This window comes from Cynoglossus semilaevis, chromosome 13 (genome assembly GCF_000523025.1).
Source record: "Cynoglossus semilaevis isolate Cse_v1.0 chromosome 13, Cse_v1.0, whole genome shotgun sequence".
Lineage (NCBI taxonomy): Eukaryota > Metazoa > Chordata > Actinopteri > Pleuronectiformes > Cynoglossidae > Cynoglossus > Cynoglossus semilaevis.
Genome location: NC_024319.1, coordinates 2,921,402 through 2,934,949, shown reverse-complemented (window position 1 = coordinate 2,934,949; position 13,548 = coordinate 2,921,402). Strand labels below are relative to the sequence as shown.

Sequence of the window (13,548 nt, the reverse complement as noted above, 5' to 3'; positions counted from 1 at the left end):
GGGGGGGGGGGGGGGGGGGGGCGGGGGCCAGGGGAGTGGAAGACGAGGCAGACACAGGAAGGACAGTGTAAACAAGTTCTAAGTCAATGCCAGAGCAGACGGTGCATGTGTGTTGTTAAAAATAAAAGTTTGACCAAGAACTGTTTACAACAAAGAGCTACGACTGACCGTACAAATTAATTAACGCAAGTTAACGTTTACTTTCGGGGCGGTGGAGGGAGGGTGATGGTATGATATCATTCTAAAGTGATGTCAACGGGTGTGAGACCTTGTGGACCAGAACACTCTCCCACAAAGATCTAATTTTGGTTCACAGCCCGCATACAACCTAATTAGACGTCAAGTGGGCCATACCAGTACAATCATAACCATATATATATAATAATAATAATCCATGTTTTTTCCCCATTGTTTTCATGCATAGAATTACAAGTATATTAGATATCTCTTATTATTTATTCGTAAATATTAAGATTAAATAATAAGAATTTTACAAAGAATATCCTGAACATGAAGTATTTGTGTATTTTTAAAATTCATCAAACAAGCCGGATTGAACACCATAGCGGGCCGGTTTTGGCCCGTATATTTGACATCCCTACTCTAAATTGATGGACAGATAAAGGTGGGACCTCCTACAGAACCTGGAGAACGAAGAGGCTCATCCTCTGACAAAAGCATTCTTCACTGTAGGATACAGTACCATCTTCTGCCTCTTTTTATTCTTTAACTACAACATGCCAGATTCATGTTTGGATTTAGTTAAATACATGTAAATATGTGAAGAAAAAGGGGTAAAAAAACACTGTTCAATCTGTAATAGTGTTAATGTTTAAAAGTTTAACCAACCCAAATCTCAACCCACCCTGCAGGACCTCCACAGATCCGTTTGGAGCTCTGCCCTGCTCAGCATTCCACTAATCCTCTTCAACACACGAAAACTGCTGACGACGACTAACCAGGTGCCAACTCCGAGAACTGACTACATGATTGGATAAAAACTGAATCTATCCATCTTTTCAGCCCAGTTCTGGTCAGTGACACTGAGCAGCTGGAGTCGATCCAGAACTAATGTCTAGACGTCCACAACGACACCTTCACAGCTCTAGCTCTAAATAACCACAGAACCTTATTTAAATTTAAATAAAAAATTCCCCTAATTTAAATTGACAATAATTTGCCTTGTTGCACCCTCTAGTTGGGGCCTGCCTCCCCACTTTGGGAACCCGTGCTATAAGGCTAAAGTGCTAACACTGTTGACAAAAACGTATCCAATGCAGCCAACAGATACCATCCACCGTTGTGTACTGTGTTATCAAAGTACTGCCCTAAAAATACACAAACTCTGACTGCCAATATCTGTTCATACTGATGACATCATACCAGAATCATGTGAGAGAAAAAAAAACATTACAACAACATAATTATAATAACATTGTCCTCAGACTGGCAGACTGGCGATTCATACAGACGGACCATTCTTGTTTGACGACTATAAGGACGTTCCTTATATATATATACAGTGTATATATATATATTTTAATATGCTTTACATTTAAAGATATAAAATCAAAAATGTCCCTTGAAAATCAAATGAAGTACAATCTCAGTGTTATAGCTGTCTGTTTGGCGGGTCGTTACGTACCGCCTTGTCCCAGATTTGATATCACTCTGAACATTAGCTCTAACAAAGACGTGTCATAAACAGTAATCTGTTTAAACTGTGTGCACAATATTCAATTACACCAACAGTAATCATTAAAAGGATTTGTGTTTTTTTTTTACCCACAGAAAAACCAACAACTTGTCAGAGTCTAATGAAGGGTTTCATTAAAACACAGGTGGCTACAAACCTTCATATTTAACTACTAACTAATTACAATGACAACATTCCAGCCAGGCAAAGTACTTTCCAATAATACAACATTTGACTGATCAGGGCGTAGTCCAGATCAGCTGATAGGCCCGACAACAGGAGGGTTCAGTGGAACAGAAGCAGACACGTCTGCAGAAACTTCCAGATCTGACAGAATGACAGGAACCAGAGTCACTGTCCGGATCCAGACTTCCTCCTCTGGTCCTTCAAATGTCCCGGAGTGAAAGGAACTAAAGCTGGTCCACTGCAGCACTACAGTATCAGCTGTTCAGCCTCTGTCCTTTCTCAAAGAAAAAGGTTTTTCAGAAAGGTGTTTAGTCACTTTCAGCAACTACGACGACATGTGGCTCTTCTTTTTTTTTTAATGCATTTTATGTAATATTTGTAATTAACGTTTACGTACAAACTGGTAACACAACACAGGGGGCACTGTGGACCAGGTGTTGGCTGGGAACCAGCATCATTAACCACAATGACAAGGGCTATGTTTTTCACCAGGTGAGCTACATATGACAACCTGAGAACCCTGCTGATCATCAGAGAACAAGAGGCCGACTGTTCACTTCAACTTTAGCTACAGCTGGAAGCTAACTGCAGGTCCACGGTAACAACAGATAAGACGATGATTCACTGTAGCATATGAATCAAAGTGTCCTGTTGAAGACACACCAGACACACAAACAGAAGGAGCTACAGAGAGGACGGGAGGCCAGAAATAAGATATTCAAGACATTTTTCAGACACATTCCCCAAAACCAGTATATCTTGTAAGGACATAGATATTAGCTGTCATGTACCTTTAATATGTTTCCTTTCACCAAAGACACAGTGCCAAAGACATTCACCTGTGTGACTCTGTTTTTTTTTTAATATTTGATGCTGGGATAAATGCCAAACAACTAAACCGTTCCAAGTGTATCTCTAGTGCAGGTAAAGTATAATGAAGTACTGAAGACTGAAGTACTACTGTTAATTTGTACATTTTAAATATATCTACGTCTTTCAGGTGACATGCAAAAATAGTGACAACAATATAATGACTATATTAAACATGACCACAGTGGCCATTAGAACAAAATAACAACCTGTAATATTCAAATACCTAAGCACTGAGGTTCTAAAACTATTTACACCTTGTTCCACCTCTAAAAATACTTGTCTCTCTAAGTACTACCAGTTTGACTGACATCCATATACTGCTCAACTAAGACCAGTACATGAAGATCAGCATTTAGCTTACTTCAAACATCATATACTGCTCAACTAAGATCAGCATTTAGCTTACTTCAAACAAAAATGTTCTAAATATTAAAGTGGTATAAGTCAAGTCCAGTCAAGGTCTCGCAAACGCACACACACGTCCACAGTGACTGTACTTTGGACGTGTATTGACCCAATTCAGCAGTGATTTCCTGGAAGAACACTGCAGACAGTTGGCCCACTGAGTGCTGCCTAATGGACAAGCTTTCTGCATTATTTGTTTTTCCAGGGCGCTGCCTTTGAGCTTCACCTCTGGTCTAGCTGATGAGAGATCAGTGTCTGGGCACTTTGACTTACGCCATCTGTAGGCAACAGAGGGGGCGAGCAATGACAGGACATGACCTGTGTTAGAGAAGCAATAGAGAACACCTTCCAGCTAGTCTCTAAATCATTGGTCGACACAGGAGGGATTGGGACTGACTTTACCAATTCTAAATGCATTATCAACATCACTATTCCATTTGATTTTATCAGCAATTTCATTGGGTTAATATAGGTCAAATATTCAGTTTGTTTGCATTAACATTTTCGATTTGATTCAGACAAATTACAACAGAATCAAGATAATAATAATTCACCGGCAATTATCAGCAGGACATTGGTGCATGAGAGGAACCAGAGCCAGACCCTGAGCCAACCAGACTCTACCTCATCATCCAGAACGTAATTATAGAAGATACGATCATTCATATGCTTTGGTGATAGGGAGTTGAAACATTAATGGCGCTAACATCAACACCAGGAGTGACTTGGATGGGTTTAACGTTACTCTGGATATATGAGCGAGAACGTCTTGTTCCGAGCTCTGACACAACAGCCATCCGCACCATCACTGTGCATGAAGGACAGAACAGTGAATGAAAAATGAGTCGCATGCTGTGCTGCTGAATGTCTCAGTTGGCATTTTCACAAACGTTGTTGTCGAAGACACTATTTCAGATCACTTCTCTCATTAGCATACCATCAAGCCTGTTGTTGTCGAAGACACTACTTCAGACCACTTCTCTCATTAGCATACCATCAAGCAAGTAAAGGTACTGTAGCACTAAGGTCCCGTGGAAGGTGGAATTGAACTGTTGAACATGCACGTATCCTACCACTGTGTATGTTAAAATATATAAATATAAAACTGACTCAGCATTAAAGCTGAAATTAACCATGACTTGACCGTTTTGAACAGTTCTAGCTCTAACCAGTTTTGATGAAACGCTTTTAGACCAATGAACATTGAGATTTCATTTTAAATCCTGTTTGAAGGAGAACAAAAACGTCAGAAGAGCTGACTATGTGTCACTGTCCTAAAACAGAACTGCAGGACAAAGGCGCAGAACTGGTCCGTCTGCAGCCTGGTCCCTTGTGACTCATTCCTCCACCTTGGAGGCTCCTCTACACCATGAAGAGGCTTGTTGATCACCATCAACAATTAATACTGTTTGTTTTAATATGGAGATATCAGAAAGTCTTTGCATTGCAATTTAACTTGCAGTCAATCAGCCCAACCCTTATCCAACTAACTAACTTAACAACTAACTACATATATAAATATATATATAATGGCTTTGTGTTGATTGGTGCTCAGGAAACGAAAACATCTCTGTCGCACCTCGTAATCAATTCTGTGCGAGAACAGCATTTCCTCACTGTTATTATCAGCCACCAGTAACTCAAAGAGGAACACAGGAACCAGGGCCAAAGACAGTGAAGCGTTACTCTCTGAAACAGTACTGCATTTGCTCTCATGCCATAACGACTCGATGACAAGATCACTCATTGGTTGGGGGCAACACCAGTGACTCAGACTGTAGCTATAGTTCAAATTACAGGTGCGATGTCAGTACCAGCCTGATCAAGACTTAATCACAAAAGTCTTTTGGAGGGGAGGAACATCTCAGTATGAAACTATTTCATTTTCAAACTGAAGTTTAGCTTGTAGATATGTGAAATGACTGTCTGTATTCACCGATACTGTGGATAATATCAACAATTATACACATGACAATAAATCCTAATGTCTGCTAACCACAAACAACATGGCGTCACTGTTTCTAGTGTAGTCTCTATACATATATATATACACATATATACGTGTGTGTAATACAAATACAGTCGTGAAAACCTCAACACTGCAGTGTTGGCACCAGTGTACATGTTTTAACTGCTCTTGGTGAATTTCACCTGGTACTAAAATGGTTCAATGACGTGTTGGTGATGAAGGTGATAGTTCTCTGTACTGGACCAAACCGAACTAATGGAGATCCAATCAGGATATAGGAGGTTGGAGGATTGCATGGGACTAGTGATGATTTTATCTGGTGTAAAATATGTGTGTGTTGGGAGGGGGCGTGGGGGGGGGCTTATAACCTTCTACTGTCCTTAATGACAGCGTGGAATACAGAACAGAAGCTCGCAGTAGTCAGGTGATTTTTTATGCATCATCAGGCACGTAAAAAAGTGATGGATGACATTTTTCAGTATCACGTAAAGTTAAATTACGGCTTCGTTGTTAACGTTCGTACTGTACCTGCACCTCATCCTGGCCGTGATTATTATCTACCATTAAAACAAACGGAAGCCACAGCTCTTAAAGTTAACAGCAACGTTACACAGCAAAAAAAAAAAAAAGGACACAGTCACCACTGTGAGGGGCTTTACCAGAGGTCTTTACCAGAAGCTCCCGGCGCCGTGTTGTCATCCATGTCGGCAGCACAAACCTGGGTTCCTTTGGCCTTTTGTTCAATCAAACATGCGAGCTCACGGCTCGTCCTCTCATTTCCCGGGGGCTGAGTCGAGATGGGGGGGAGAGCAAACTCGCTCTGGTGTCCCGGTGTCCTGGGTGAACCGAGCAGGGAACTCTTCAATATGGTGTCCGAGCCCGAGTTGTTAAAAGTTAAAAAAAGAAAAAGAATAATGTTTAAATAAATTAGAACCTGTTGACGCAGAGTCGGCTGAAGTTAAAACCGCGTGGGAGTTCGTTTTTTTCAGAGAGCGGTAGAAGAAGTTGCTCCCGCCTCGACTCTCAGGCCACAGCTGATGCTGAGCCGCCGCTAATAGAGCGGACTGTACCATTTCAAACAGCAGGGGGGACCGAGGGGGAAAAAAAGCTAAAAAAAATGGCTTCGTTCTCAGAAATATTACAGACGAGCAGGTGTATATTTGAGATACACTAACCAAAGCGTTGAGTTGGTGGCAAAAAATAGAATATTACCGACAAAACACCCGAGTTAACGAGTTTACTTTACTTTAGAAGTTTTCTTATTGATTTAATCCCGATTACGTCACATTGTCTGGCGAGCTAGCCGCCTCATTGTGGTTTTTAAAAAAAATAAAAATAACAGGTATTTCGCTACATATCCTTCCGGTAAATGTCTACTCTTCTTCGGTGGTGTTTCAGTCAGATAAGTTGTGCCTCTTTATATATTACTCGTAAATTTAAATTAAAAAAAAGAAATTTAAACAGCCAGCCCTCTGTAGTTTAACGTTGTTCTTCTGGTTTTTAAAAAATACTGCAAAAACAAAAATGAAAAAAAGAGAGAGAGAGAGAGAGAGAGAGAGAGAAGAATTCCACAGTACTGAATATTATTTTAGGGGGAAAAAAATTAAATACATTTCTAAGATTGGATCTCTGTCACAGCAGTTGTAAGGACTTCTCACAGTATCTCCTCATCTACCACCTGTGGACGAGTGTCGAGGCATCTGTGGGGGTGGGTGCAGGGCCAAGGGCTGACCGGCACACTTGAGAGGGGGCGCCCTGTCAAAAGGACCTCAGTAGGGGGTTCCTTTGTGCATCTGTTGAGTTGAGGTCACTCAAAACCTCCAAAGAGCCACCTGTCACCGCAACTGGGAAGTGGGAGACACTATAAGGTGTGGGGGCTGGGTTAATCCACAGCATGTATAGAGTGGCGGTGGGGTGGGGGTAATTTTTTTATTTTTTTTACAGAATTTGAATCAGTTACTGAAAACGTGCTCGTTTTCTTGACCTTGTTCTAATGGTGATTGAAAGAATGAAAGTTATGGCACCAACACAACTCCCTTAAAAACAAAAACAAACAAAAAACTTGCATCGTAAAAAGATTAACTGAAGTATCTCCAGCCTCCAATCCTTTCATCCATTTATTCTCATCCCAACAACAGACTCTTGAGCTGGTACACAGCACGTACTTAGACACAAATACCTGTGCACATAAGAAGTACTCATACCATTCCCTCTGGTTAATCCTATTTACCGAGGCGAGCGAGGAGCTTGAACTAATCACTGCAGTCATCACAAGAACTGGATGGTCAACCCCCCCACACACACACACACACACTGGGTCCCCAAAGCCCAAAAACATGCAGCGTTAGGTTAACTGTTCAAAAGTCTTCACAGGTCTGTGAGGAGCCAGTGGACCTGTTCCTCCGCCATAAGAAAATTCCTTGTGTATTCAGGAGGCAGAGTGACCCAACCTCATCTGTCCATTCAGAGACGGTCAAGAAAGAACCTGATTTAGGAGCTGCAGCTGCAGAGAGAGAGGACGGGGGGCACACAGAGAGGGTGAGAGAGAGGGACAGAAACTCACAGGGGTGCAGCAAGAGAGAGAGAGGGCGACGGAGCAGTAATTCACACTCACATTCACACCTGTCGTTGGTTTAGTATGAAAAGTTAACGTTAAAGTTCCCACTTCATTGTACGTAAACAAACACTAAAATATTGTCCTCTGCATTTACCCCCTCCCCTGGGGGCAGTGCAGACTTAAGGGGTGGCATTTTTACCATCTACTCAGCTCTCTACAATCATACTGGGAATCAAACCTGCGACCCGTTGCCAAATTAAACTTCTGTTTTGATATAAGTTAAATATAATCAAACTTGTATTTGTTCATTCTCTGATGGTTCTAACCCAGCCTCCGGCCATCGGCTCATTAACGTGTGTCCATTATCCCGGCCCTGAGCCAGCAGTTGGCAGGACCACATGTTTATCTCACCGCTCCACCAGGATGTGGTTCCACATCAGCCTCAGAGCGCCCGGCAGGCCGTGACATAACGGTCTGAAACACGCCATCAGTCCAGAGCAGAACACGTGGAGCTGCATGGATACTCTCTCTTCTCACCCTGCGGGTGGGTGTGTGGGGTGGAGGGTGGGGGGGGCAGGAGGGGTCGATTATCTGTTCTCTCTTTTCCCTCATTTTTCTCTGGCCAACCTCCACTTCCACATCCCTCATGCTCCAGCGCACTCCGTGTTTGTGCGTGCATGAGTCGCTCCATTTCACTGCCAGTCCCACAACTGCTTCAATAATAGAGGCTGACCCCCTCACCCCCCCCCCCCCCTCCCCCCCAGCCCCTCCACCCGTCCTTTCATTTCCATGACAACCACAATTAGAGTAGGGGGGAGGGGTGAAGGCTACGCCACGACCCCTAGGTTCCATTTATAAAGAGGAAACCATCACGGTAAAAGTTTCACCGGTCAAACTTAGCATTGAAGAGAAAACAGGGCTAAAAACAGCAACACACACACAAACTCACACACACATAGTTCAACCATATGGATCAACGTCACACACAGTGTGTTTGTGCTCTTGTCCACTCAGCTTTTTGTTCAGTTAATGGTAATTTGATAGTTAATGGTTAATTGTTCAGTTGTTATGGTAATTGTTATTGTTTGTTTGTGAGCATCAGCAGTAGGTCAGCCAACCTTGACTACACTTCTTCTTTGGTCCTTACTGACAAGATCTCAAACCTGTGAGTGGCATTACCGCCACCTACTGGGTTTGTTTTATTTTCCCACTTCATTTCATTTCTTCTGGCCGTTGTCCCAAATCACTTGCAATAGAAAAGAAACAACAACAAAAATAAAAGAGGGTGGAATGTGTTTTGGGGTCAGACTTTATGGATCATTCTGTTACTGCAGCTGAAAAAAAAATATGGAAAAACAAGACGCAGTTTTCCTCTTTTATTATTTACACAAACTTGAGGATATAAAAAAATAAAAGATTCAAAAGAGATTAAACAAAGCAACTAAACATTTTAATATAAGTAACAAAATCGGTCCATCTAAGTTTTGCATAGAAGAGCATCATTAAAAATAATGATGAAATGTTTTGTGTCTAAATTCATAATTTCACCTGATATTTTTACAGAAAAACATCTAGTCCAACAAGTTAAACCCTGAGAAAAAGCAATACAAAAAACAAAACATATCAGTGAAGATTTTGGAAGATCTTTGAAACGGAGTAAGACAAGAAGTTGGAATGCAATTCAAGAAAAAGCCTCTATTTATAAATAATATTTTATCTAATCTACTACTCTAATCACAACCAGTGTGATGTGAGAAATTACCAGGTTTGTAATTTCACTTAATTGGTCTGAAAAATATTTATTACAAAGTTGACTTTGTTTGTCAAAGCCACATTGACTGGCAGACCAATTTAATATGTCCACTAGGTGGCAACAAATGGCTATTAAAACAAAAATAAGACAGCTCCGTTAAAAATCTTTGTGTGTGTCTTTCTTCAATTCCTGCAGGTATATCAATGTTGTGTTCAACTCAACATGACAGCGGTTCAACTTTAGTAAGTACGCTGTTGGTAAAATGAGACTAGAAGATCATTTTAACTCATTACATACGTACATTTGTGATGTTGTTGTTTTGGCAGTGCACTGTGGGAATTTTCTAATCTAAAACATGTGCTTAAAAAAGGTTAGGAAGCACAAACACACGGACCAGTGGGACCAGTGAGTGTTTTAAATACATTCCCAGGACTGGGAGAAAAAAAACTGTCTTTCCTGAAGCTGTGACACTTTAAGGCTGTAGAATAAACAGTGTTTGAGGTCGTCAGAGGTCGGGACAGACAGGCAGTGAAGATTTACAGACTGAAGTGTTTGGTTCCTGAATCCTGCAGCTACAGTTAGAACAACGGACAAAAACTATAAAAAATGATCATGATGAAAAAAAAAAATACATTCACAGATGTTTAAAAAAAATCTTCTTTCCAACAGACTTGACTTCATCAGTAACTTCTCTGGTACATTAGGAATGAGCCGAATGTTTGGATGAACGACATTAAAGATGAGTGTCCTCACTGTCCCTGCTGGTGCTGGACTGGTTCTGTCTCAGGGCTGTGATGGCTGCATACAGTCGACACAGCATCCCACCTCTGACACAACAGTGACACAGGTGTTAAAGAAAAAAAAAGAAAAAAATCCAACTGCAAACATGGTGATGTATTAGTTAGAAAGCATCTCTGAAATCAGAGGTGTTCAACAGGGGGGGTGTGACCCCTGGGGGTTGGCAGAGATACTACAACACAGTCATAAATTTGTTCTGTGAATTTTTTTAAAATTTTAAATATGTAAAAAAAATATAGTTTGAATATCTTGTATTAGTAGTCATGTTGATCAGGGCATTGTCATCAACTGACAGGTAGATGGCAGTGTCACAGTCACTCAAGGGTTAAAAATAAAACCACAAATCTATGAACCTGTGTATTATTTCAAAAACTTTGTTTTGAAAGTAAAAATAATGATACGTGTTTATACTTGGCACAGTTTAAAATAAATCACAATTTCAAACAACAGGCCAGTGGTTCAACAGGGAGCACGCAGCCCCTAGAGAGTCCATGGCGGTACTGCAGGGAGGTCTTTTTTGGTTTTTGGTTTAGTTTACATTTTTGTACAGTTTTCTTAAATATTTTCCTATTTATTAAAAAATGATAAAATAAACATATAAATTAATCCAACATTTTTAAAACAGAAATGTGTGTCATATTTAAATTGGTTCATTTTTTAAAATTATTTAAATTTTCTGTAGTTCTTTACTGCGGGGGGTGAGAGGAGGATCGTTCAAATATTGGTTGTAAATTGACCTGTTTCTTCAGTTTAACTTTAATCACAGGTATCAGAGGAGTCAGAGGAGTCAGAGGAGTGTGGAGGAGTCAGAGGAGTCAGAGGAGTCAGAGGAGTGTGGAGGAGACTCACTTTACACCACAGTACATCAGATCGTCTTTGGAGGCCATGGAGCAGAGACAGTCCAGGGTGAAGGCATGTGAGAGCAGCTGGACAAGAGGAGAGGAGAGGAGGGGAGGGGAGAGGAGGTCACATGACCCACGTTAACACTGGGTAGAACAGAACAGAACAAAACAGAACAGAGTGTAGTGCACAGCAGTACCAGTAGGGGGCAGGTCGCCTACCTTATCAATCGTGTCTTGGTCTACAGGGACAGACTTGAGCCAGTGCACCATGGTCTCCACCTCTGGGGTAGAACTCCACCTCTGTGAGTTACAGACGTCACTGCCTGTAACACGTAACACACCGTCAGTGACTGTAACGGACACAACACGACCAGAAACACCTCACGGTAAAATCATTAACTGACAAACTGATGATGGACACCTGTGACACAAACCAGTCAGACAGAGAGCAGCAGCCCGAGGCTGAGGGGTGTGTGTGTGTGTGTGGGTGTGTGTGTGAGAGAACACAGTCCAGGAACACACTCAATAATTTGTGGAAGTGAAGTGGAAGTTCCAGGAACTGGTTCTGGCAACTTTTTTTTTTTTGTCACTGTGACACAGGTGGCAGATCGTGTCAGGACACGACTCAAATTAACCATTGGTTTCAGGCCAAAACAAGGTGAACTACCACATTCCACCACCAGGATGGCCGAGTGGTTAAGGCGTTGGACTTAAGATCCAATGGACAGTAGTCCTCGTGGGTTCAAACCCCACTCCTGGTAGTTCAGTGAAATTATAAATTCCAGTCAAGGTCGTCACAAATCATGAAAACACACAGATCTTTTTTTTTGCGTGCGTCTGTCCACCTACTGTTCACTACAGTAACTGCAGGTTTGTAAAAACAAATCATTACTCTGGACGACGCCCCCGTTCCTCAGGGCGTCGATGTGCTCCTGCTTCTGCTGCAGCGTAGCCCGGAGCAGCTCCTGGTACTCCTTCTCCTTGTCGCTCAGCTGACTCAGAAGTCTGAAACACAAACGTCCATCGTCACATCGCCACGGCTTCACGTCAGACTACGTTACCGTGAAATATAAGAAACAGCGCCGACGCTCGTTACCTTCTGGTCTCCAAACGCAGCTGTCGGAGTTTCTCACTGAGGGGGAAGCTAACACTGATGACAAGGTCCGTGGGGGAGTGAGCCGCAGCCACGGGGGAGACGTCGATCACTGACACTGATTCCTGCCGATCGGCCACGGCCCCCTGCTGGTCAGAGAATAATACTACAGGTGTCGCTGGGTCGTCGATCTGCTCCTCTGGTGTACTGTCTTCATTCTCAAAAGACGACTGCAGCTGCAGCTTCAGCTCTGTAGGGGGCAACGGGGCACAATATAAAGAGTGATTCTCAAACTATGGTGACTGTATTACTGGTGGTACTTAGGCTCCCTCTAGTGGGAGACTGGAAAAATTGTTTCCTTTAAGGAACAAGTGAGCAGTTCATACTGATGTTACTGGGAAAAAACAAATAATTTGGTAATTAGAATACAGTTTGAGAAATACTGCATTATGGGTATTTGACATCACTGCATTTGGGGAATTTAAACATGATGACCTGGTGTTTTACTGTTTTTTTGCCAAAGTTATATACATATATTATTATTATAGTCTTTCACAGTGTGTCCCACTGTGGACCGGCACCAAATGACCTACGGACCGGCACTGGTCCCCGGACCAGGAGTTGGAGTTATTTTAATTCTATCTTGGTTATTTTATCCATCACATGTGTAATCACATTTATATATTTGATATTGTCAAAATATTTCAGATTCCCGTTTTTGTTTTTACCTAATGTGTGAATGTGAAACTTTTTTAAATCTTTACCTGTTTTTTGATTTATAAAAAAACAAACTGAAGTGAGAACTCATGTACCTGGGAGCAGGACACTGATGGAGTCCTGCACTGCTTGTCTCAGCAGGTTGTCCAGGGCAAACATCCAGTGAGGTTTGACCTGCTGCTGCTTCAACACCTTCTTCACCTGTCAGTCCGAGGAGTCAGTCAGTTCAATCAGGGCTTCAAGAGCTGAAAACTGTGGCCATTGAATAACACTGAAAACTCACCGCATCTTGAAAGCTGAACAGCACCGCCTGCAGGCTGTTCACTGGTACTGCAGCAGCCAGGAGCGTGGTTCGGAGCTCCAGCAGTCCCCGGGTCAGCTGCTTCCGGTCTGGGGAGTGGATGTTGTCCCGCAGGCAGACAATGAGTTTAGTGATCTGGTCGGCGGTGAGAACTGGTCCTTTTGTAGACTTTTAAATAATTTTAAAAAAAGAATAATAAATTAATGCTTCTCTGGATTTTATGTAATCATTTCGGCTTTTCCATTTCAAGAGAAAAATTAACTTTTTTTTTACTTTTTCATCACTACAGTGACTAATACTGTCTGCTACTTTACTACTGACATTGACATTAATTATCATAAATCTACGATAGGATGGA

General features: G+C 41.9%; 2 protein-coding genes and 1 non-coding gene across 3 annotated transcripts in view; 1 reads left to right on the top strand and 2 right to left on the bottom strand.

Annotated features, from left to right (window-relative positions):
* map7d1a (MAP7 domain containing 1a) overlaps positions 1-6,417 on the bottom strand; it is a 26,276-nt gene extending 19,859 nt beyond the window's left edge. Inside the window, exon 1 of the mRNA XM_025061474.1 lies at positions 5,802-6,417. Within this exon, the coding sequence (XP_024917242.1) occupies positions 5,802-5,832 (31 nt within the window). The 5' untranslated portion in view covers positions 5,833-6,417. The remainder of the gene's footprint in view (positions 1-5,801) is intronic.
* A 2,632-nt stretch (positions 6,418-9,049) lies between these two features.
* LOC103388011 (mitogen-activated protein kinase kinase kinase 5) overlaps positions 9,050-13,548 on the bottom strand; it is a 17,902-nt gene continuing 13,403 nt past the window's right edge. The window contains 7 exon segments of the mRNA XM_025061473.1: positions 9,050-10,266; positions 11,087-11,163; positions 11,299-11,402; positions 11,972-12,084; positions 12,176-12,422; positions 12,985-13,090; positions 13,173-13,548. Coding sequence (XP_024917241.1) covers positions 10,173-10,266; positions 11,087-11,163; positions 11,299-11,402; positions 11,972-12,084; positions 12,176-12,422; positions 12,985-13,090; positions 13,173-13,548 — 1,117 coding nt within the window. The 3' untranslated portion in view covers positions 9,050-10,172.
* Positions 11,758-11,840, top strand: trnal-uaa (transfer RNA leucine (anticodon UAA)). The gene has a single exon. It is a non-coding gene; the product is annotated as a tRNA-Leu (tRNA).